The 25,615-nt window shown below is 46.9% G+C and overlaps 1 protein-coding gene across 1 annotated transcript in view; it reads left to right on the top strand.

Moving 5' to 3' along the window:
- The first annotated feature begins 397 nt into the window (after positions 1-397).
- LOC136579974 (histo-blood group ABO system transferase-like) overlaps positions 398-25,615 on the top strand; it is a 49,501-nt gene continuing 24,283 nt past the window's right edge. The window contains exons 1-6 of the mRNA XM_066580109.1: positions 398-761; positions 15,837-15,912; positions 18,311-18,367; positions 20,557-20,622; positions 21,479-21,544; positions 21,926-21,961. Coding sequence (XP_066436206.1) covers positions 725-761; positions 15,837-15,912; positions 18,311-18,367; positions 20,557-20,622; positions 21,479-21,544; positions 21,926-21,961 — 338 coding nt within the window. The 5' untranslated portion in view covers positions 398-724. The remainder of the gene's footprint in view (positions 762-15,836; positions 15,913-18,310; positions 18,368-20,556; positions 20,623-21,478; positions 21,545-21,925; positions 21,962-25,615) is intronic.

The following is a 25,615-nucleotide window of genomic DNA, read 5'->3' as shown; positions in this document are numbered from 1 at the left end:
CCAATCTGTTGCAGCAAAGCCGGGCGAAAACGGATATGCGTAGCGGAATTCTATTCCACAGCATGTCAATACCTTTTTTTTCCCACTGCGGCCTCACTCCTCTCTATGAGGAGAGAAAGCCGCAGAGGAATGCTGGCGGCCGAACAGCTCCAAAACTGGCAGCGAAATGTCGCAGGTTTTGAAGCTGTGTTTTTCCGACATGATTATCGCAGTTTTTCGGTGTGGCCAAACCACGAGAATTCCGCTGGAAATCCGTCCTGTGTGAACCCAGTCTAAGAGCAATCCAATAGATACAAGCTGCTTTAGTGCTTTTGTTGCACCATATTTTTGGCTTCCCTCCGGGCAGCAGGGTGGTGATTATGTGTTGGGTAGCGTTGCCTAGGAACAAAGTGACTCCCTTAACCAGATGAGTTGTGATTTCTGCATCTGACAGAAGACCTGAAGAAATAAAGAGCTTATCTACTGAGGAGAGATCCAGAAAATCATCTGACAGTGAGAAGGCTCATGTCCGAGGATACCTCGCAGCACAGATACCACCGGAGCCGCTCGCTGATGTTCATAACCAGAGGAACGGGGGCAAAGGTTGAAATAGAAGAGACAACTTTTACAGAAGGCAAAAAACTCCTTAAAAATTTTGCAGATTTAACTTGGGTTCAGCAATTGGGATCGGAACGGCAGCCCCCCGAGCTGGGGTCATCTCCATTTCACCCGGGCGTTCAGACCGATGCTCCTTTTCTGCAAGACGTCCATGCGCCAAATCAGTAACACCCTGTATTTTATCCCCAATCTACTGTGCTACATCCATGTTTCACTTACAGAGACCGGAGTAAGCTTGGCGCAGTCTAGGCTGGGTTGCAGAATCTATGGGACCCCAGGTCTTCACCCCTTTTACCCCTGTACAGGGATCTGGACTTCGGTGTTGGAGGTTCTTAGAATAGTGGCCAACTGCTGGAGCGGTAGAAGCACAGCTGGGTGGAGGATGGAGCAGTCCAGTCACTTGGCGTATTACACCCGGTATCAGCAAGACTTCCTGGTAACAGTTCCAGATGCAATACGGTCAGGAATCACGTCAGCGTGGGCTTACAGGTTGTAGCTGAGAACACCGTGCAACATATTGTAGATTGGTGTTTCTAGCATTTTCCTGCACAATACAAACAATGGTTTGGTTTTCACTAGCTCACTTCTCATGTGTGAATACTACATGCAGGTAAATATGGGACTCACCCTATCTTTCCCACACGTTCTTAATACTACGAGTAAGGTAAATGCTTATCGGGTGGCTGGAGGACCACTATGGGGGTCACTATTACTACTGGGGCTACTAACAGAGCTTATTAACATTGGGGCTACTATGGTTGCCACTATTACTACTGGGGACAATATGGGGGAACTATTACTTCTGGGGCCAATATAAAGGACACTTATTACTGGGACCACTGTAGGAGTCACTATTGCTACAGGGCCACTATAAGGGGCACTATTACTAGAGCCCACTATGGTGATCACTATTACTATTGAGGCTACTATTACTACTGGGGCCACTATGCGGGCACAATTTCTACTGGGATCACTATGAATAATGGGGCCACTATGGGGATCATTACTACTACTGGGATCACTATTACTGCTTGGGCCATTATGGGGAGCACTATAGCTATTGAGGCTACTATTACTACTGGAGCCATTAGGGCAATCACTATTACTAATTAGACCATTATGGGGATCACTATTACAATTGAGGCTAGTATTATTACTGGGGCTACTATGGGGATCACTATTACTATTGAGGCTAGTATTATTACTGGGGCTACTATGGGGATCACTATTACTATTGAGGCTACTATTATTACTGGGGCTACTATGGGGGACACTATTACTACTGGGGACGATATGGGAGAACTATTACTACTGGGGACAATATAAGGGACACTTACTACCGGGGCTATTATGGGGGACACTATTACTACTGGGCTACTCTAAGGCGCACTATTACTATTGAGGCTACTACGGGGGCACTATTACTACTTGGGCCAATACGATGTTCACTAAGTCTGCCTTGTGATTGGTGTGACGTTCGCACGGCATCGCTGAACGTACGTGCGACAAGCTTTTTCTCTCACACATTAGAAACAATGGGCGACATATCTGCGGACTCGCAGAATAATAGAGCATGCTGCTAGTTTCGTATCTTACAGCAGCGCTGCAAAAGAAAATCGCGCATGTAAGCCATGGGGTCTATTTCAGTGTTAGTTTTGCGCGTCTCGCCCTGTGAACGCAGCCTTCCTCATCACACAGCAGGTGGAGTGCTCAGCTTCATATGTAATAGGAGACGGAGCCGATGCCACACCTGATGCCTCCGTGATCATCATCTCAGTTCACTCACCTCCGTCCACAGATCCCAGAGCCTCGCAGCGCTGCGACATGCAGAAGGAGACATGTAAGTCCATCTAGAACCCTTTACAATTGTGACGGCTTTCCAGATGTAGCAGAGCTGGGTTTGTCACTGAGCGCACCGCATGGTGATATCAGGATCTATGATGTTAGCTGGGACTGCGGGGGAAAACCACTACATAGCAGAGAGCTATCAGCGTGTGCGGCCAACGCGGACTCAGCTCTGCTACATCCTTCTGTTCTGTAAACCCCATTGTCTGGAGATATAGATAGTTGGGGGAGGGACGCAAGATGTGTCAGTTGGAGGTGAACCGAAAATGTCGCGCCGCACTGTATACAAGGACAGACCGCGCAGCGCAGAGCGATCCACCTACCAGAAAGGACGTGAAAGGAGCGTTTTTAATTAATTTAAATTACCAAATTGTGTGACGAGAAAACAAAAACCCTCAAGATGAGAAAATCTGCGGCGCGCTGCGTTTACTCCAGTTCCTTCCTCTCGCCGCACTCTGGCGTATACGGGCAGCGTCCGCTTTCTGTGCGCAACCAATGGAAATGAAAGCAACCACTGAGGCGGAAATTAACCCCTTAGTGATGGAACCTATCTTGGTTTCATCTCCGCCGCGGTAACCTTTGGATCTCTCCGTCCGCGCGGCGGTACGAGGGAGGAGCTTATAATGTAGCGTACAACATTCATTCCTTTATTCTGGAGGGCGGGAGCAGTGACACCGATCCGCCATTCTTACCGCGTTCGTCATCTTGTATGTAAAACGCTAAGTCTGTTTCTTGTTTCTCATATAAGACCGCAGGTCTGTCCGGTCTGAGTGACATTCTGCAGAGCGTTCTTCAGCCCCGGCGATGAATACAGGCGGATTAAAAATCGAAAACTCACCGACTTCCCCTGTAATTGTTGTTGCCAACAGCAACCAATCACAATGCAGCTTTCATTTCTTATACCTCTGAGGTAACATGAAAGCTGCCCTGTGATTGGTTGTTATATATTATACTGAGGTAGCATGAAAGCTGTGCTGTGATTGGTTGTTATATATTATACTGAGGTAACATGAAAGCTGTGCTGTGATTGGTTGCTATATATTATACCGCTGAGGTAACATGAAAGCTGCGCTGTGATTGGTTGTTATATATTATACTGCTGAGGTAACATGAAAGCTGCGCTGTGATTGGTTGTTATATATTATACTGCTGAGGTAACATGAAAGCTGCGCTGTGATTGGTTGTTATATATTATACTGAGGTAACATGAAAGCTGCGCTGTGATTGGTTGTTACGGGCAACACAGATTTTCTTTGTGACGGCAGTTATAGGCGTGCGGTTGCCGGGCTCTAATGACATTAATGAACATTTCAGCTAAAAGAAATATTACTGATGATGATCGCACGTGGGGGCGATGTGCCGACTGCGCAGTGCTTCAAAATCAGATTTTTGGACGAACGAATGATTTGGAGCCACTGAAAAATGGCGCAATAACATCAGTTATTATGTAGTAGAGGAGATAACGTTGGAAGCCCAGTTACTCAAACTGAAATCCCTTGAGGGTTCCGTCTACTGCATGCGCCATCGTTTTATGTGGAGTACCACCACCATGACCAGATCAGAGTTTGAATATCCACTCGGGCTATCCTTGTCAAGTCCTGCTCGCTGCACTAGTACCCTGTTGTACCACCTCTAGCTTGGATACAAGATGTGATACAGATGGGCATAGAGGCTCTAGTACCCTGTTGTACCACCTCTAGCTTGGATACAAGATGTGATATGGATGGGCATGGAGGCTCTAGTACCCTGTTGTACCGCCTCTAGCTTGGATACAAGATGTGATACAGGTGGGCATGGAGGCTCTAGTACCCTGTTGTACCGCCACTAGCTTGGATACAAGATGTGATACAGGTGGGCATGGAGGCTCTAGTACCCTGTTGTACTGCCTCCAGCTTGGATACAAGATGTGATACGGGCGGCATGGAGGCTCTAGTACCCTGTTGTACCGCCTTTAGCTTGGATACAAGATGTGATACGAGCAGCATGGAGGCTCTAGTACCCTGTTGTACCGCCTCTAACTTGGATACAAGATGTGATATGGGGGGGATGGAGGCTCTAGTACCCTGTTGTACTGCCACTAGCTTGGATACAAGATGTGATACGGATGGGCATAGAAGCTCTCGTTCCTTGTTGTACTGCCTTTAGCTTGGATACAAGATGTGATACGGGGGGCATGGAGGCTCTAGTACCCTGTTGTACCACCACTAGCTTGGATACAGGATGTGATACAGGCAGGCATTGAGGCTCTAGTACCCTGTTAGGCCATCTCTAGCTTGGATACAAGATGTGATACGGATGGGCATAGAAGCTCTCGTTCCTTGTTGTACTGCCTTTAGCTTGGATACAAGATGTGATACGGGGGGCATGGAGGTGCTAGTACCCTGTTGTACCACCACTAGCTTGGATACAGGATGTGATACGAGTAGGCATGGAGGCTCTAGTACCCTGTTTACCGCCTCTAGCTTGGATACAAGATGTGATACAGGCAGGCATTGAGGCTCTAGTACCCTGTTAGGCCATCTCTAGCTTGGATACAAGATAGGACACAGGTTGGGCATGGAGTCTCTAGTACCCTGTTGTACCGCCTCTAGCTTGGATACAAAATGTGATATGGGCAGGCATGGAGGCATACAGATTCCAAATGGTATCCTGATGCATATTGCTCCAAAGCCATAGACTGTCAAAGTTGGTGTCCCAGATGGTCCCATATATGTTCTGTTGGCGATAAATATGGCGGCCGGGCAGTCACAGAAGTGTGACAATGTTGTGGGGGCTCCTGTGACCCCCTTGTGTGCGGCCGAGCATTATCCTGCTAGAAGCCGCCATGAGAGGAACACATGTGGCTGCAGGATGTCCTGAACATATCGGTGAGCTGTCATTGTCCCTCGTACCACTACTAGGGGGGGACCGACTGTCGTATCCGATGGCCCCCCAGACCATCACACCAGCAGGGGGCAGTGTGCCGCTACACAGCAAAGGCAGGATTGAGAAGCTCACCCTGAGGTCTCCAGACTCGAACACAGCCGTCGTCAGCACCCAAACTAAACCTGGATTCATCGCTGAAGACACACGGTTCCTCTGTAGCAGTTCAGTTTTATCAATTATGACAACACTGCAAACGGAGGCGACAGTGGGGGTCAAAGGCCGTACATGTAATGAGGGCAACGGTGGGGGTCAAAGGCCGTACATGCAATGGGGGCAACGGTGGGGGTCAGAGGCCGTACATGCAATGGGGGCAACGGTGGGGGTCAGAGGCCGTACATGTAATGGGGGCAACGGTGGGGGTCAAAGGCCGTACATGCAATGGGGGCAACGGTGGGGGTCAGAGGCCGTACATGTAATGGGGGCGACAGTGGGGGTCAGAGGCCGTACATGTAATGGGGGCAACGGGGGGGGTCAGAGGCCTTACATGTAATGGGGGCAACGGTGGGGGTCAGAGGCCGTACATGTAATGGGGGCAACGGTGGGGGTCAGAGGCCGTACATGTAATGGGGGCTGTGAGACCAAAGGTCCTTCAGCCAAGTGCCTGGAAATGGTTCTGACAGACACAGGGGTGTAACGATGGAGCCACCTGTCTGTGAATGCCAGACAACAAAACAGTTGCAGCTGCTCTCGCTTTTCAGATGATTAACCCCTTAGTGACCAAGCCTGTTTGCGCCTTAATGACCAGGCCAAATTTTGCAAATCTGACATGTGTCACTTTAACATGGAAAAACACTAGAAAGGTTTTGCATATCCAAGCGATTCTGACATTGTTTTTTCTCCACATATTGTACTTCATTTAGGCGGAAAAAAAAGACCAATAGAATTTGTGTTTATTTATTAAAAGCTCCAAAATTGGGAAAATTTTGAAAAAAATCGTCATTTTTTTCACATTTCCAACTGCAATATCACAAATATGTGCAAACATAATATAGAAATTTTTGCTAAGATTTATATTTCCATCCGTTTACTTTATTTTGGGCGCATATTGGAAAAACTTTCGTTTTTTTTTTTAACCATTTAGGAGACGTACAAATTTAACATTACTTTTCAGCATTTTGAGGAACACTTTGTTTTCCTACATCAAGCCAAGATTGGAAAGGCTCATGAGTGTCAGAATAATGGATACCCCCACAAATGACCCCATTTTAAAACTACACCTCTTAACGTATTCACTGAGGGGTGTCAGGAGTATTTTAACCCCACAGTTTTTTTTAGGAGTCAATGCAATTTAGAAGAGAACAACTAAAATTTCATATTTTTGCAAATATGTCATTTTAAAGACAGGACTTTTTTCTATAGTACACATGAAAATGAGGATTTGCACCCCAGAATGGATCCCCCTGTTTGTCCTGTGCTCAGAAACATACCCATTGTGGCCCTAGTATTACGTCTGGATGCACAATGGGGCCCAAAATGAAAGGAGCAACCGGTGGCTTTCGGAACAGAAATTTTGCTTGAAGGAGATTTAGGCCCCATTGACCACTTGTAGAGCCATTGAGCGACCAAAACGATGGAGAACCCCCACAAGTAACCCCATTATGAAAAGTAGACCCCTTAACGAATTTATCTTGGGGTACGATGTCTTTTTTGACTTCACGGTTTTTGAATGAATCTAAGCAAAGCAGAAGGAAAAAAAATTACGATTTTCATTTTTTTGGTAATTCTGTCATTTTAAAAGCAGTTTTTTTTGTACAGCACATTTATAAATGACGTGAGCGTTATAGGTAGCGATGTGTATCAGGTAGATCGCTGCCTTCTTGTACCAAGCTCGCGTTTTACGAGGTATGGCTGTAGCGCCTGGTCTGACAGATCGATTTATTATATTCTGTGACGCAGGCCGGTTTAGTTTTCTCCGCTGCACCCCCCCCCCCCCCTCTCCCTTACTGTAACGGAGGGGTCTGCCTGCGCAGTGGACAGCATAAAAACATCCTTTCTGTCACGCCGTTTTACCGCAAGCAAGGCGTCATAGGCCAGTGCGTAAGACGCTCCTCTATCTACATGCCTGGATACAATGGGTTGTGGGAACCTACCCTATTTTTGCGGACAGTTCCGCCGGCCCCTGTACCTGCGGCGTGTAACGCTCTATAAAGGGGGATACTGGTATAATAATTGTCAGTATAAATATGGTACCCTTTATTTAATAATGGGCCCACGAGCTCCCACACAATTTTTTCGTTACCGCCAATGTCTTCAGGACAGTTGGGGGGATTTTATTGTCGATCCCTGCCCTCATAAATAAAAAAAGTCGCACGTATAGCCTGTGGCGCTCTCACCGATTTTATATAGCTTGACGCCATATCTTGCGCGTTTTGAGGGAATTAACTGGCGGAATGATAAACACCCTTTAAAACTCATGAGCGACTCGTCCACCGCCAGATTTTTTGGGGGGTATAAACGTTTTTAAAGACAACTCTTAATAGCGATATAAGGGGCCTTAATTTGCCCAGTCTGTCATACGCCGGGTCACTTCTGGGGGGGATTTGGGCATTATTAGCGAAATGAAAAAAAACGCATAATATTTTCATATCTGCGTCGGGGCATTATGGACGCAAATACAGGCGTCGCGTGAATGGCGCTCGTGGACCAATAGGACCGTATTGATGACTTTTTTACGAGTCCCATTAGTAAAACAAGTCCCAAAAATTTTTTTAACTCTATGGTGGTCCACATTGCTGAATAAACCGCCGTGGGGTGCGCGGTCACGTATTGCCCAGCGTATGTATTGGTCTGCTGGACAATTAACTGCAGGACGCCGGCGGTAATGAAGAAATTGAAAAAATTAAATGGTGTAAAATTTGCGATGTCCAGATTGACGCCTGGAGCCGCTAAAAATTCTGGGATGCGGGGCGTAAATAAACTTGCGGAACTCCACGCAGTGGCGGGCGCCGCATTACTTGGCCCCGCTGCCCCAACGACTTCCTCAACTTCCATAGCACTGGAGGCAGAGTCGTCACTCTCAAAAAAACCTCCTCCTTCGACTCACTGGTAGCATCGCTACCGGAGCTTGACGCAAAGAGCAGCGCGTACGCTTGCTCTGTGGTGTAGCGCCTACGCTCCATTTTATAAAAAAAATTTTAATGGGGGTAGACAAAAAAAAATAGCCCCCAAAAAAGTGGACAGGGATATAATGGGGTAATTGGGGTATGAGGGAAGGTGAAGGCGGGTAATAACGGGGTTTTTTTTCCCAGCTATCTCTCTCCTGTCACAAATCTCTCTGAGTGACAGGGGAGAGATACCAGGACTAACCGTGTGCCATATTTATTAAACAAAAGACATGGGTGGCTGTGATAGGTGTATCCCAGCCACCCATGTCAGCAGGGACCAATCGCTTTGGTCCCTGCAGGTTACTAAGCCAAATGCCGCTTTGGCTTTAGCTTCCACTGCGCATGCGCCGCCATTTTCTTCAGCGCATGCGCAGAATAGGGTAATGCCCTGTACTTTTGGGGGGCTTTTGGGGACCTTAGGGGAGCATTTTCATCTCCCCTCATGGATCGGATCCATGAGGGGAGATGAAACTCCAACTTTTTTCACTTTTTTACAACTTGCAGTCTGCAGTCCCCGGTGATATCTCCTGTCTCCCGGCTACTGAAGGTATCCAGGAGACAGGGAATTTTTAAATTTCCCGGCGCTTCTGCGCATGCGCCGCCATTTTCCCCTTGGCGGGCATGCGCAGAAGCCCGTGGCGGCTCCAGATCGCCACGATCGACATCGTGGAGGATGGGGGTGAGTATTTTCAGCTGCCCTCATGGATCCGATCCATGAGGACAGTTGAAACGTTTACTTTTTTAAAACTTTTTAACACTTTTCCATGATCGCTGGTATCCGTTGGATACCGGCGATAAGGGGCCCAGGGACCGCTCACCGCGGTCCCTGGTGGCATCTTCTGTCTCCCGGAAACCTTCAGTAGCCGGGAGACAGGAGATTTTAAATTCCCCGCGCCGCCGGGCCTTCTGCGCTTGTGGCTGACGTAATGTAGCCTGGCGCGCATGCGCAGAAGACCAGCTTCAGGGCCCGGAGGACCAGGAGAGCGAGGAGCAGTGCGGCGGACGGGGGTGAGTAATTTCAGCTGCCCTGATGGATCCGATCCATCAGGGCAGCTGCATCTTTAACTTTTTTTCAACTTTTTTTAACTTTTATGCGATCAGCGCTATCGATTGGATAGCGCTGATCGCATTGCTGGGGGGGGGGGTCCCTGCAGCCCGGGATGACAGCTCCATGCTGTCGGCTACCTGCGGGCACCGACAGCATGGAGCTGTCACGTCCAGAGCCCACGTGGTTTTATTCTCTGCAGGACACATGTTTTTACGTCCTCAGCGAATAAAGCCCCCTTGGGCAGGACGTAAAAACATTATGGGCTGGTCGTTAAGGGGTTAAACGATCCTACCTACTGGTGGTCTGTAGGGGGCATCCTGAGCCCGGTTGCCTTGTGTGCCCCAATCCACTGGTCCCAACACCCCCTAACAATCTGGTCAGACGCTCCTCTCTACTGGTGGTCTGTCGAGGAGAAGGCATAAGCTGGCCGCATTGTGTGCCCCCATTCACTGGTCCCAATACCCCCTAACAGTCTGGTCAGATGCTCCTCTCTACTGGTGGTCTGTCGGGGGGAAGGCATAAGCTGGCCGCATTGTGTGCCCCCATCCACTGGTCCCAACACCTCCTAACAGTCTGCTCAGACGCTCCTCTCTACTGGTGGTCTGTCGGGGGGAAGGCATAAGCTGGCCGCATTGTGTGCCCCTATCCACTGGTCCCAACACCCCCTAACAATCTGGTCAGACGCTCCTCTCTACTGGTGGTCTGTCGGGAGGAAGGCATAAGCTGGCCGCATTGTGTGCCCCCATCCACTGGTCCCAACACCCCCTAACAATCTGGTCAGACGCTCCTCTCTACTGGTGGTCTGTCGGAGGGAAGGCATAAGCTGGCCGCATTGTGTGCCACCATCCACTGGTCCAAACACCTCCTAACAGTCTGGTCAGAATGGCCTGGTGGGGGGCAATTCATCAATACGACCATCCAGCTTCTCACATCCCAATAATGCGCCCCTCTCAGACTCTGGTAACGGGGTGACATCTCTTCTCTACATTGTAGAGGCATCCAGTGGTCAACAAGCAGAAGAAGAGGTCACTACACACAAGGAGCCTCCGACAGCCTATTATAGGCCAAGCCGGGAACCACTTATAGGGCCTGCGGTGAGAAGACCGTCCATCTAATCACACCACAAATATTATAATTTGTTTATCTGTCTGAAATGGAACCGCATGCCAAGTTATGCAGCAAACAACCCCTTTAAGGGCCAGGATTGTTTTTGACAAAGAGTGTACAGTGGGTATAAAAAGACTACACAAAAATCCAAAACTTTGATCTTCTTCTAGCTTTGGGTTGTTATCGTGGTGAAAGGTGAAATTCCTCTTGTAGTGGCCCGAAGTCTATATATCTGGCCCCTCCATAATACACGTCATGTCTTCGGTGTGGATACACTCTGCAAATGGTCTTGTATCTAGTTATGTGTATTGCACAGTGGCAGCACGTAAGATAATAATAATCTTTATTTGTATAGCGCCAACTTATTCCGCAGCACTTTCAGGCATGGATAAATGCAAAACAATACAACAATTACAATAAGAGGTTAATGTCTGGAAAATGTATCAAACGGTCTTGTCACATGATGTTGTATGATATAAATATGAGTGCAAGCCAAAAGGTGGGAGAGAGTCTGTAATTCAGCCTGTAGGCCCAGTTTCATTCTGTGTCCCAGAATGTGCGTGTCTGTCCAGGAGCGGAGTCTTACAGATAACTAGGACTGTAGGACCGGTGTCATCCTGTGTCCCGGAATGTGCGTGTCTGTCCAGGAGCGGAGTCTTACAGATAACTAGGACTGTAGGACCGGTGTCATCCTGTGTCCCGGAATGTGCGTGTCTGTCCAGGAGCGGAGTCTTACAGATAACTAGGACTGTAGGACCAGTGTCATCCTGTGTTCTCCTGCATGACCTTGCTGAAATTGTTCTTCCTGCACTGGTGTGTGAAAGTTACCTTAAAGAAGTAAAGTTCCAGTCACTGCCCGTTCCCAGTGATTAAGGTATTCGTTATAACCGTGTGTGGACAACCAATGGTGTGAAGGAACGGCGGCGTCAAGCGTGACAACTTCTTTGGTCCACTTCACATCTATACAGGTAACCGCTGTCCCGGCATTGCCTGTAAGAGGCCTAGTGATGCCTTGGCTCAGGCTATATGTGTCCCTCTGGGGGAGGAGTTTGGTAGAGCCACCTTGACAAGTGCCATCTCTACCCCCGCCATCTCCTCAGTGTGTGCCTCCGTTGCTGCAGGACACCACACTCTTCCTCATCAGCTTTTTAGCTGAGGCCTGAAGGTTTTGTGTCAAAATGGAATGATATTTGGAACTGCTCATAATTGCCTCCACCTTGACTAAACCCCAGTTCCAGCAGCAGAACAGACCCTCACATAATGTTGCCCCCACCATCGTCACTGTGGGTCTTCTGGTGATGCACGGTGGGGGGGGGGGTTTGTTTTGTTTTTTTACTGTCAAATTTTATTTTAAATTACGAAGTTTCCAATAATGCAGTAAACATGAACTAGAATATATCACAGCCTTATTAACCCCTTCCCACTCCAGGGCGTAAGTTTACATCCTGGGAGCCTGGTACTTCCCGCAACAGGATGTAAACTTATGTCCTGGGGATAGCGCGGGATCACATATGATCCCGCGCTATCCCGCAGCGGGAGCCGGCTGTCAGTCACAGCAGGCGTCCCGCTGCAACAGCAGGGGGGGCATCGGAGATGTGCCCCCCCCCCCCCCGCTGTTAACCCCTTCCCTGCCGCAATCTAAGTAGATCACGGCAGGGAAAGAGTTCACAGAGGGAGCACGTTCCCTCTGTGTCTTCGGCCGGCTCTCACGATGTTATCACGAGAGCCCGGCCTGTCGCCATGGCAACAGGACGCCAGACACTGGTGTCCTGTGTTACCAGTGCCTCAGATCGCTGTATAAGCGATAAGGCATGGCAAGGCAGTAGCCCTGCCATGACTTATCACAGCGATCAGCAGTACTGTGGTGAAAGTCCCCCAGAGGGACACAAATGTTGTAAAAAAAAAAAAAGATTTAAAAAATGAATTAAAAAAAATGTTAAAAAAGCCTTTTTTTATGCTTTCTCAGATTAGCATAAAAAAAAGGTATAAAAATTTAAACCCCCACATATTTGGTATTGTCGCGTCTGTAACGACGCGTACAATAAGTTGCACATGCTTTTGACTGTGCACGGAAAAACACTAAAAAAGTGAGTCAAAATGCTAATTTTTAGCATTTTGCCTCACTAAAAACTCAATAAAAGTGATCAAAAAAGCCATTTGTACCCCAAAACAGTACCAATAAAAACTACAGCTCGTCTCGCAAAAAAATAAGCCCTCATAGAGCTCCGTACATCACAAAATAAAAAAGTTACAGGACTTTCAATGCAGCGATTTAGAAAAAAAAGATTTCCAAAAAAAGGGTTTTTATTGCAGAAAACTGGAAAAACCAAACAAAAATGTAAGAATTTTGGTATCGTTGTAACCGTACCGGTCCGCAGAAAAAATGGATTGTCTTATTTATGCTGCATGATTAACGCTGTAAAAAAAATAAAAATAATCTATGGCAGAATTGATGCGTTTTTTCTCCCTGCTATCATAAAAAAAAATATAAAAGTTTTACAATATAGTCAATGTACCCAAAAATGATGCCGATAAAAACGACAGTTCGCCACGCAAAAAATAAGCCCTTATACGGCCGCGTCGACGGAAAAATAAAAAAATTATGACTTTTGATAAATGGAGAAGAAAATCTGCCAAAAATCCTTGCGTCCTTAAGCCCAAAATAGGCCGTGTCATTAAGGGGTTAAAGCACTACAAAGGCTGCTCGCAATTATACAGATTGGGGGGGGAGAGAAGGAAAAAAATGGCTAAAAAGCAAGTTCTAATATAATCTTCTCTTTTGAGTCACGGACAAATCTTGAAGTTGAACTGTGGTAGAAAACAACAAGAATACTAACAGCCTGTCCAGGGCCTAACTTGAATTAAATGAAAATAAGGAAGGTATGGGTAAGGGTACAGAGCGGGAAAAGGAGGGGGGGGGAATGTTGGTTTTACACCGAACACACCTTTGGGAATTTTGGCCAAACAGTCCAACCACGGTCACATCAGCCATAACATGACTCCCACAGACTTCTGGCAGCCTTGATGGGGGTTTTGGTAGAACATAGCCGGGCTTGGATGTTGGAATACTGAGGGGGAATAAATCTGATAGGATTCATCTTTGTTGCATTGTTTCCCATGACAAAAACCTGTCATGTTCCCGGGCGTGTAGACTTTATGTATCCACTGTACGTGCAGACCGATCATGAAAGGACACAAGAAGTGAAAAACAGTAAGCCTGAGTCCCACAACAATAATTAGCGCGTACAATGATTGAGGGCCTGGAAAGGCAGCGACTCTTTTATCAGAACCTGTTGTGCTGGATTTACTATTATGTCACAAACCTAACGGGTGCAACAATACTGACAGGCAAGAGAAGTCGTTCTCACGGAATACGATGACAGAGTTCGCTCGTTCATCCAGTCTGTACCGGCAGGTAACATTGTCACTCACATTCACTACCAGACGAGCGATCGCTGATGACATCACCAAGAAAGCGCCCTCCTTCTGTGAACCCTTTACAAGCCACGATCAACACTGATTGGGCAATGTGAGGGGTTAACAGCAGGGATTGTGGCTGTCACCGATCCCTGCTGTTGCAGTGGGAGGCCATCCAGCTGTCAGTTACAGCTGCAGATGGCACGGGCTCAGCTTCTGAGTATATGCCATCTTATATGTAAGTTTATGTCAATTCACGGGAACACCTTCCCAGTCAGGATTTACATTTACATCCTGGGATAGGAAAGGGGTACAGAGGTATTCCCATTTTGGCCTAACATGGCTGCCCCCCCCCCCCCCCAGCCATCTATCTGCAAGATGGCTGGGGGGTGGGCAGAAACAGCAGAGCACGGCTCAGTCATGTAGTTTCCATAATTCACATCCACTTCTACTGCAGGTAGAGAAGCAGAAAAGCAGAGAATGCACAGTTGCCATCAGAGGGAAGGATACAGCTGAGATGGGCGCCAATGGGGGCCCCACCTCTGGGGCTCCATCTTAGCTTTATTGTCTATGGGAGAGTGGGGTTGTCTGAATTCTACCCTCTCTCTCAGCAGACTCTCAGGCTGCTCTGTCCTTCCTTCACACTTTACACTGCAGCATAATTGTCACATTAGACAGTAAAACTGTGACCTTCTTCAGGTAACAAGAGTTAAGGGGCGTAGCTTAAGTGGGTGGTGGCACTCTCACCTGGTCATGGTGATGGCTACTCAGACTACGTGGGTGGCTCGAGCTGCAGGTGAGATTGTAAAGTGGCACCAGTGCCTTAATGATGTATTCCCTTAGTAGAATAGGGAGACAAGTCGGATAATGGTAAGGTAAACTGAAGGCACACAGTTTACTTGGATTTGCAAGATGAGTACAATTCATACAACGCTTGGTAAAGCAACCGGTAGAATCCGCAATATATTCACACATGACAATGGAAGAGGACCATTAACTTCTCAGCAATTACTGTATAATAAAATTATGTTGGAAGAATAAGTAAGACACTTGCTGGACTCTGGTGCTATTCTCCAAGCTGAAACTAGCACTGTTAGGAATGGGTTAAATTTTGGTGTGAGATGTGAAGTATGGTGCAGGCTCTCTTGAAGGGAAACTACCTCCTGACTTCTTAAACTCACAGTTGTGATGTCCGGTATCTCTCCAGCTTACACAAGGGTCCTCCTCGGCTCAGGTGCCTCCCGCCAGGGTTGAAATAGACACCTCTCCTTCTCCGGGCTCTGTCCTCCTCTGGGCCTTGGCTTTTACTCTCCGCAGCCCTTCCTTCTCTGATCACTTCTCCCCAACTCCTCACTTCCCTTCCCCTGCGTACTGCTTGCCCTCAGCTCTCTCCTTCTACTCTCTCTCACATGGCCACTTTCCACCAGTCGCATAAATTCTACCATAAGGAGAGGCCCAAAAGTTAGCTGGGGGCAGCCAATCACCAGGGGCTTTATTGCTAGGCAGATTTTATTTAACCCTATTGAAAGGAAAAATAGAGTTTTTCCCCTAAAGTGTCCCTCCCATGTCTCCATAAGGGCTCATAGCGGGGTCCCTAGGACCCACTAAGTTCGGGACTGCCATGTAGGACCCTCTGGGTCACTACACTTCCATATAGAAGTTAGCGGTTGTTCTGTAAGACGACTGAATCCCATGACAGATGGCGGCACTGACGTCAATGGGACTCCATGATGAGCAGCACTTCTCACCCACAACTCCCATCATCCACATCGGTCTTTTTTGTTTCCTTCCAGATGAAAGATGCAGCCGGAGGAAGTGCTTCTACCTCCTCCTCTGTGTGGTGGCGCTGTTTCTGCTGTCCTTCTGCTGGTGAGTTTACGGGGCGACGGATTACCGATAGCGGAACTGTAGCGTTATATCCTTAAAGGGACACTCCAGACAAAACGGACACACTGAGGGGGCGGAGCATGATCCAGGGATACAAAAGACCACAAACGCCTGTGCCATGCTCCGCCCCCTCAGACCAACATTAGCACGAGAGAGAGAGAGAGGTTAGATGTATAGATAAAAATAACAAATGGATAGCATGTCTCTCTCGTGCTGACCTTATCAGTCAGTTGCTATCTTTTAGCAAATCTTTGATGAAGTGTCAGAAAGAATTATAACTAGTACCGTGTTATAGGTCAGTCTCAGCTTCCCTAACTATTAGACAAGGATAATTAGATCAGTAATTAGGATAGAGTTATGCCTTAACTGAGCAAAGTACATAAAGACTAACCAGGCCATATCTTCCCCCATATATGCCAACTTAGGTTTACTCTATCAGAACGATATCTATGAACGTTCGTCTCTCGTTAATCTAATAGAAGGATTGAGACAGGTTATTTGGCCCTTACCTAAACATAGGGTAATGGTCATGCCAGATCCTCATGATTCTTGAATTAAAGGGGTTGTCTCGCGAAAGCAAGTGGGGTTATACACTTCTGTATGGCCATATTAATGCACTTTGTAATGTACATCGTGCATTAAATATGAGCCATACAGAAGTTATTCACTTACCTGCTCCGTTGCTGGCGTCCCCGTCGCCATGGCTCCGTCTACTTTCGCTGGCTTCTTGCTTTTTTAGACGCGCTTGCGCTGTGTGGTCTTCTGCCTGGTGAATGGGGCCGCTTGTGCCGGAGAGCTGCTCACCGCGTTGTCATCGTAGCTCCGCCCCGTCACGTGTGCCGATTCCAGCCAATCAGGAGGCTGGAATCGGCAATGGAACGCAAGGAAGGAGAAGAAAATCCACGGTGCACCATGGGAGAAGACCCGCGGTGCACCGTGGGAGAAGACCAGCGGCGCCATCTTTAAAAGAAGAATAGAAGAAGCTGCAGAACGCTGATGCAGGTAAGCGCAATCTGCTTGTTAAAAACTAACCTATGCTTTCTTTTTTAACAGGGCAGAATGCGGGGGTAAGTGAAAAAAATTATTTTTCGCTTTCGCCGCGAGACAACCCCTTTAATCATTATACAGTGCAATCACGGCATTTTAGCCACCTCGGTTACACCCTAAATACCAGAATTTCTGGAGAGCATTTTGGCCCCTGGTGAGCCTGCTCCAGAGTGAAACGCGTTGGGATATTCAACAGTACAAAATCATACATAGAGTAAATGTCATTCTGATATGATGATCTTTTTACAATCATGGGTGTAAAGCAATCTGAGTGGAACAAATGTCATCTATGTTCCATTCCTACATTTTGGTGGCATTTTTTCTGTATTTTGAGGCCCTTTATTATTAAGGAGCCTGGATATACAAGCAGTACTGTTCTAAGACTCGTGATACATATATGATTTATTCCCTATGTGGGATTCACGCTCACGAGTGTAATTGTTGGGCACTTTAATGTTTGTTTGTTTATAGACCAATTTTAATTTTTCATAATAAAGATTACATTTTATACATTATTAGTTTGTCGGTCCAATCAGTGAGCTAAGGTCAGGGAGGGACTCAGGATGACACCGGCCCTACAGTCCTCGGTATCTGTAAGGTACCGCTCCTTGAAGGGGTACACTCCGGAGGAGGACTGGGTAGGATCACTCCACAGACACTCACTTGATTCAGAACTCGGATCGCTGTACGGCGGACTCTCACTCTCAGATGAAGGTTCCTGGGATGGGGACATCCGACTACCTCTCCTCAGCCTCCATCCTCTTCTCCATATGAAGGTTAAAGGCACCCCCATGTGGCCGGCACTCTCACACCCTCACTGCCATTGAAGATCATGGACCCCTGCACCACACCCCAATCACTGACATTTATAGGGTGCAGACATCATGTGACCAGACAGATAGTGATACTTTCCCAGACATATCCCAGCCACTTTCAGACATTAACCTCTCACATGCTGCAGCTGTGCAATACACATAACAGCAGACAGGACGGTTTGCACAATGCATGCACATAAAAGGCATGACATGTCTGACATTAATGGAGGGGGCAGAAATACAGACTTCGGGCCACTGCAAGAATGTCATTGGGGCTTTCTAATGTTAAAACTGCATTGCACAAAAAACGCAGTTTGTGCTTTGTGATTTTTGTGCGATGCATTTTTAACATTAGAAAGACCCATTGACATTCGCGGGGAAAAACGCGCAAGAAAAACACAAGTGTGCAAGAGCCCTAGGACAGATGAGTGTGAGCTATTGCTCTCTGTTATCAGCCCTATTAGGCTGGGGGAGGGGTGTTCTTCCATTTCTTGTCTTAATTCTTGCTGTTCTTTCAGGTACGGTGTGAGAGGGACTGCATTGCGTTCTCATATGGCCATTTTCTGCGATCCGCAGTGAGTACTTGATTTACCTGCCAGTCTGGTGCCCACCTGTAAACATGCCCACTCTACCCATTATGCATCAGTTGTAAATGCCACCACCCCATGAAAGGAAGGTTTGGGCTAAGGCAGCTGTTCTGTGTTGTGAGGCTGTCATCTGGGCATGCTGGGAGTTGTAGTACAACAGTTTACAGACCACTGAATGGGCCCGCTAGTCTTTCTATGGGGGAGACAGTGATCACCCGAGACTGCCATATTGTGGACACATTAAGGTTCTCCCACGCACTGCGGAGCCTCTACTAACGATAAATCCGCTGCACATTTGGGTGTAAATTTGCATCCCAGTTCACACGTTTCGCGCTCTGGAGTTTTTCCGCAGTTTGTGGATGAGATTTCCTGAACTCCCGTCCAAACTGCGGATCCTGTGAAATGCTGCAGGTTTTACACGGCCAATTCAGCTCTGTCTGAACAGACCCTTACGGGACCTTTCACACTGGATGGAATTATACCGCAGGACGCAGCCAAATCCGCAGCTGCGTAATCCCACACCAAAATCTGCAGGTCTAACCGCGGATTGTGATGCGAATTGCAGGCAGGTTTTAAGCCTTTTTTAATTCCACATCAAAATCAGCTTTACTGCGCCTTATGGAGCGTCATTTGGCCTATTCTGTCCCGTGTGAAAGGTTCTTATGGGGTTGTGGGAGATTTTAAAAAGGTATGTTTTTACTCTGAACAGTGCCACTCCCATCCATGGCTGTGCCTGGTACTGCAGTCAGCCCTATTTACTTGTCCACCCTCAACATTAACCCCTTCCCGCCCAGGATGTAAAGGTTAGAGATGAGCGTTGTACTCGGAAAAGCACTACTCGCTTTAGTAATTTGCTTTATCCGAGTATCGCTGTGCTCGTCCCTGAAGATTCGGGTGCTGGCACGGAGCGGGGAGCTGCAGGGGAGAGCGGGGAGGAACGGAGGTAAGATCTTTCTCTCCCTCTCTCCCGCCCGCTCTCCCCTGCTCCCCGCTGCGACTCACCTGTCAGCCGCAGCGGCACCCGAATCTTCAGACCCGAGCACAGCGATACTCGGATAAAGCACATTACTCGAGTGAGTAGTGCTTTTCCGAGTACGCTCGCTCATCTCTAGTAAAGGTACACCCTGGCTGGGAAGCAGTTCCCACAAATGGGTGTACTCGTTCACTTACGTCCCATAGGTGGCGCAGGCTCGGAAGCTGAGCCCACGACATCTGCAAAGTGAGACGGCTGTGACTGACAGTTGGGCTTCCACTGCAACAGCGAGGATTGGTGAGAACACTGATCCCTGCTGCTAACCCCATGAAGCCTCTGTAAGTGTGTTCATTACTTGTCCTGATCCTGCATTACATCCTGCATTTTTTTAGAACTGTGTTCACACTTCTTATAATTGTTATTGGAAACTGTCAGCAAGTTTGTTGTCAAACACTCCCCATATATGGGGGGGGGGGGCAATTGGTTTTCTACATTAGATAACTATACAGTGCCCAGTCTAAAGCCCACATTATGAAGAATGCAAATCACCAGGTCAACCTCTGCAGAGACACTGAACTAGCAGGTGAGGCAGCTATGAGCTTACAGAACTTCAAAAACCATAACTCAGAAGGCACAAGAAGTTTCCAACACCCTGTCTTCTAAAATCAGACTATGCATGGCCAGCCTGAACTAAGTGCAACCCGTGCGGTCACACGGGGCACAACCTACCAATTTGTAAGGGGGCATCAGGTGGATGTAGGCTGGGGGCAATCACCCCTACTTAGGTCTGCCTGTGTTTACTATCATAACTGATAATGGATTGCAGTACAGAAGTACTGCAGTGTATTATCAGTGCAATCATAGCTATGCAGGATCACGTCCCCTACAAGGATGGAAAAACCTAAAAAAAAATGTTAGAGTTCTGGTATTGTTGTAATCGCATCAACCTGCAGAAAAAAATTATTAAGTCATTTCTGCTGCCTGATTAAAGGTGAAAAAAATAAAATGGAGGAATTGAGGTGTTTTTCTCGCTGCTCTTGGGGAAAAAAATTATAAAACTTATACAACACATTATACATACCCATAATAAAATAAGTTAGAGTTTTTGAAAAGTGAAGATGAAAATCCCCCCAAAATCGCCGTGCCCTTAGGTCCAAAATAAGCAGCATCACTAAGGGGTTAATGCTCTCTTCTCTACACACAGGACCAGAACAAGAACCTCTGAAGATGCCTTCCGGCTGGAGCTCTTGAAGGATGTTTCTTTCGAAAGGTAAAAAGTCTTAACCTAATAGCATGAAGCCTCTGTAAGTGTGTTTATTACCTGCCCTGATCCTGCATTACATCCTGCATTTTTTAGAGCTGCGCTCACACTTCTTAGAATTGTTATTGGAAACTCTCAGCAAGTTTGTTGTCAAACAGTCCCCAAAAGCTTAGCTGAGCTCTTATAATATATCGAAAGGCAATTGTTTTTCTACATTAGATGACTATACAGTGTCTAGTCTAAAGCCCACACTACCCAGAATGCAAATCACCAGGTCAAGCTGTGCAGAGACACTGAACTAGCAGGTGAGGCAGCTATGAGCTTACAGAACTTCAAAAACTGTAACTCAGGTCTGTAACATCACCCCCACTTAGGTCTGCCTGTGATCACTACGATAAGCAATAATGCATTGCACTACAGACGTACTGCAGTGTATTATCAGTGCAATCATAGCAATGCAGGATCAAGTCCCTACAAAGATGTTATGGAAAAACCTAAAAAAAATGTTTAGAGAGTTGTGGTATTGTTGTCATCGCATCAACCTGCAGAAAAAAATTATGAAATCATTTATGCTGCATGATTAAAGCTGAAAAAATAAAATGGAGGAATTGAGGTGTTTTTCTCCCTGTCCTCGGGGAAAAAAATACTAAAACTTATACAACACATTATACATACCCAAATATGGCACAAATAAAATTTACAGCTCGCGACACAAAAAACAAGACCTCACACGGCCATGTTGACTGAAGAATAAAATAAGTTAGAGTTTTTGAAAAGTGAAGATGAAAATCCCCCAAAAATCGTGCCCTTACGTCCAAAATAAGCTGCATCATTAAGGGGTTAATGCTCTCTTTTCTACACACAGGACTAGAACAAGAGCCTCTGAAAATTCCTCCCAGCTGGAGCTCTTGAAGGATGTTTTTCTCGAAAGGTAAAAAGTCTTAACCTAATAACTTTAACAGTAGCAGCAGAGCGTCTCCATAAAGAAGGGGGACTTCCATCACACTATCATAGCATTCAATGATGAAAATTAATCAACCTGTGGTCACCACTAGGGGGAGCTCCCTACATATGTATACAGCTCCTACTGGAAGTCACATAAATACCTCTGCAGCGAGCTCCCCCTAGTGGCAGCAGTCAGTAACCTTTACTGAAAACCTGCCCATTCCATCAGGGGTTTGGATGATTTCAGCTATTTCCAGAAACCCCTTGACAATCCATGAGCAATCAGCTGTGTATTAGTCAAAATCCTCTATAATCGCTTTGTGCAGATTCTTAACCATGTACTTAGATCTTTCTTATTTTTTCTCAGAATGCTGTATGAAAAGCCGGACACCTTGAAGCCTCCGTAAGTGTTCATCCATAACTTGTCCTGATCCTGCATTACATCCTGTATTCTATAGAGCTGCATTCATACTTCTGATAAATGTTATTGGAAACTGTCAGCAAGTTTGTTGTCAAACACTCCCCAACAGCTCAGCTGAGCTCTTAAGCTCAGAAAACCTCAAAAACTATAACGCAGGAGGCGCAATAAGTTTCCAATACCCTTTCTTCTAAGATAAGACTAGGCATGGCCAGCCTGAACTACGTGCAACCTGTGTGGTCACACACAGCGCCGGCTACCAGCTTGTAGGGGGCACCAGGTGATGTAGGCTGGGGGCAATCACCCCACTTAGGTCTGCCTGGCTGGATGAATTTCTTCTCTATGCGACAGTATCTTGTGGAGCTACATGAATCCTCCTCCTGGCTCTGTTTCCTCCCCTCTGATGTTCTGAGGCGCTGCTGTCAGCCCATTGGCGCCCCCACAACACAATTGCTTGGTTCTGCTACTGTACATTATGAGTTGGTTCTCGTACAGTATTTATGTACTGCATTTGTTTCTGGGGCTGAATTTATGCACTGAGCTTGGTTCTGGGGCTGTATCTATGCACTGAGCTTGGTTCTGGGGCTGTATCTATGTTATGAGCTTCGTTCTGGGGCTGTATCTAGGTTATGAGTTAGGTTCTGGGATTGTATTTATTCACTGAGCCTGGTTGTGATACTATATTTTTGCACTGAGCCGTTCTGGTGTGGGGATACTGTCATCTTGATCCTTTTTTATGCAAGCAAATTGCAGGCAGACTGCCTATCTGCCTGCAATTTGTATTATGTATTTTCTTATGACGGAGGAGGGACCCCTCCCAAAAAAATCCACAGAATGTGCCATCCATGTATTTTCAGCTTCTTGGACCAGTATTTGGGATCTGGAATCCAGTCCTATTTAATATCTAAGGGGTTGTCCACTTTGGACAATTCCGCTTTATTGGATGGAAAGGAGGACACCTCGCCACAAGTGTTGCATTTTCCTGCAGCACCTCCGCAGGGTTAATGAAGTATTACACAGTTCTCATTAACTTCAAAAGGTTCCCCATGTAATACCCGTGATATGCCAGGTCCTCTAGATAGAGAGAGATGTTCTTTATAGTTGCTATGGATAACATAGATCAGTTTGATTATTTTCAACTAATTTCCATGTATTTTGGTGTGATGCAAACTTCTCTTCAAATTTAGCAAATTTTTCTCAATTTTTGTTTTGTTTTTTTTATCTTAGGGTTTTTAATTAAATTGAAAGTCAAAATTGCTATTAATTAATTCACATCAGTGCAATTAGGATATACAATGCCAAAAAAAGATAACTTTGAAAGAAAAGTACTTCCAGAGTGAGCTAATGGAAACCAGCATCAGCATGTTGCAGGCTAACCGCGCCGGCTCTGACATGCATGGGCTTGATTCAATTTTTTTCCTTGGTTCTCGCCTGTGGTACTATTGTATCTTGACGCCACCGGAAGTATGGGTGGAGACAAGCTACAGGGTGGACTGTATTTAAAGAGGTTGTAGAGAAATTTTTAAGCAATAAGAAAGATCCAGACTACAAAAAGATCGTCGGACGAATGCTGAAAGCATCTCAAGCTTTAGGTTGCCTGATGAGCTTAAAGTGCATTTCCTCCAATCCCACCTTGACTACTTACCTGAAAATGTGGGAGCTGTGAGTGAGGAACAAGGTGACCGATTCCACCAGGACATTAAAGAGATGGCAAGAAGATACCAGGGAAAATGGAGCATTCCATTGTCTGGAGTTGCTTGCATAGGCAATCTAATATTGGTACCATTTATAGTGGACCTTCATTATACATGGAGTTTTCCACATAGCTGCTGCTGTGGCCCATATTAGCTGATACAGCTCGGTAGTATTATGGTCGGCCCTTGGACTTCTGACGCATGCGCACTGGGTCGTTGTGTACAGTCTTCTTGACGACGGACACGGCCCGGCTATGGCATTGCGTAGTAGTGACGCTCCAGGGACGTCCCCGCGCCTGCGGATTGAGACGGTGGGACGCTGAGGACTCCATTACACTTCGTGCTTCTTTATACTAGGATGCCGCCAAGGTCTCACCCAGCGGATCAGAGGGTAAGTCCATATGAACACCTATAGTGGGCATGTCTGCATTAGTGTTTTTTACTCTGATTGGTGAATTGTGCTATACATTGTGGGATGGGTGTTGTTACATTTTAGCTTGATGAAGACCCCTGTGTAGGGTCGATACGTGGCTCTGTCTACCTTTTAATATGGATTGAATGCTGCCTCCTTCATCTTTTTTGTTGGTTACAAATGTCCCCACTGCAGGCAATAGAAGGCCCAACAAGGACGTCGCTGATGGGGTCCCAGAAACCTGCGTGGGGCTTCCACATTAGAAGCCTGTGTGACCGGTTTACGGGACGTCACTGGGCCTTCTGGCTGGGTGACGTCACCTGTCAGATGACACGGCGGTCCTATGCCGTGGTGAGCATATTTATTTGATATAGTTTTGGGCATGGGAGGACCAAAACTGTATAAAATACATAACTCTGAAAACCCCCTTTAAAGTTGGCTTTGCTGGCATGGATCCCACCGTGCCTACTTCTCTTCAACCAGTTCTTTTGTTGTCATAGGGCATAATCTTGGCATACCGCCACCACAACAAAGTCAGTATCTGTGTACACAACATCGTATTGTGTATCCAACATGCATTATACAGGAGGTGAATCCTCCGCTTATGTCACCCTAATCCCTGCTGTCTGGGGAGCGGCACAATTCCCTGCTCCGGTCTGTCGGTCCGAGTCCCTTGTTACACTCATTGACGAAAAAAATGGTGTACCAAGAAAAGGGTCACCATCCAGCCAGTAACTCACCGGCCGGCAATTAAGTTAATATTTTAATTAACTTTAATTATATTAATGGCCAGCAAATAATAATTGACAGCAGCGCCGCGCCATCAAGTATGCTTCTCTTTCTCTAGTTCCGATCCGGCTGCCACCGCTATGATCAGAGGATGTGACCCCTGACCGCCCCCTGAGTCCTGCACATGCATCGCAGATGCTGGGGGGAGGTCAGGGGTCACAGCCTCTGACTACAGCAGCGGCGGTCGGAGCTGGAGAGTGAGTGACGCACTTGATGGAGCACAGTTGCTGCCAGGCAGGAGGTTTTGGATGGGGAGGACACAAATGTAGCAGTCAGAGGGGGACAGCTTGGGTCATAGTTGCTATTACTCTGACTTGCCATGGTAGATGTGGTGGGAGGACTTGTTGTTAGGTCTGGCATCTGCCCCTGGAGGGCGCTGTAGCGTGGTGCAGGTCCTCCCACTAGTGAGAAGAAGCTCCAGGAGTCAGGGAAAGGGTTAAACAGTAAAACTCACTTTTTAATGGAGGTCCATACAGTCCAAGTCCGTAGATCCCAGTACAGAGGTGAAGCTGTAAGTAGTCGCCCCTCAATCAGCTGCACCTCTCCTCCACCAACTAACTCTCCAGAGCTGGGCGGGTGGATATATGGACTCTGAGTCCTTCCAGGAGCATAGAGCGGAGGGGCTAGACAGATACAGAGTCATAGTATACACTCTGGTTCTGGGGGGCTTGTGGGTTCTCCAATTACCAAATATATTTTGGCTATATTAAAGTGACCAGACGTCCCGATTAAGGCAGGACAGGC

This window comes from Eleutherodactylus coqui, chromosome 10 (assembly GCF_035609145.1).
Source record: "Eleutherodactylus coqui strain aEleCoq1 chromosome 10, aEleCoq1.hap1, whole genome shotgun sequence".
NCBI classification, from domain to species: domain Eukaryota; kingdom Metazoa; phylum Chordata; class Amphibia; order Anura; family Eleutherodactylidae; genus Eleutherodactylus; species Eleutherodactylus coqui.
The sequence above is the reverse complement of the archived record's forward strand: the minus strand, read 5'-3'. Positions and strand labels throughout refer to the sequence as shown.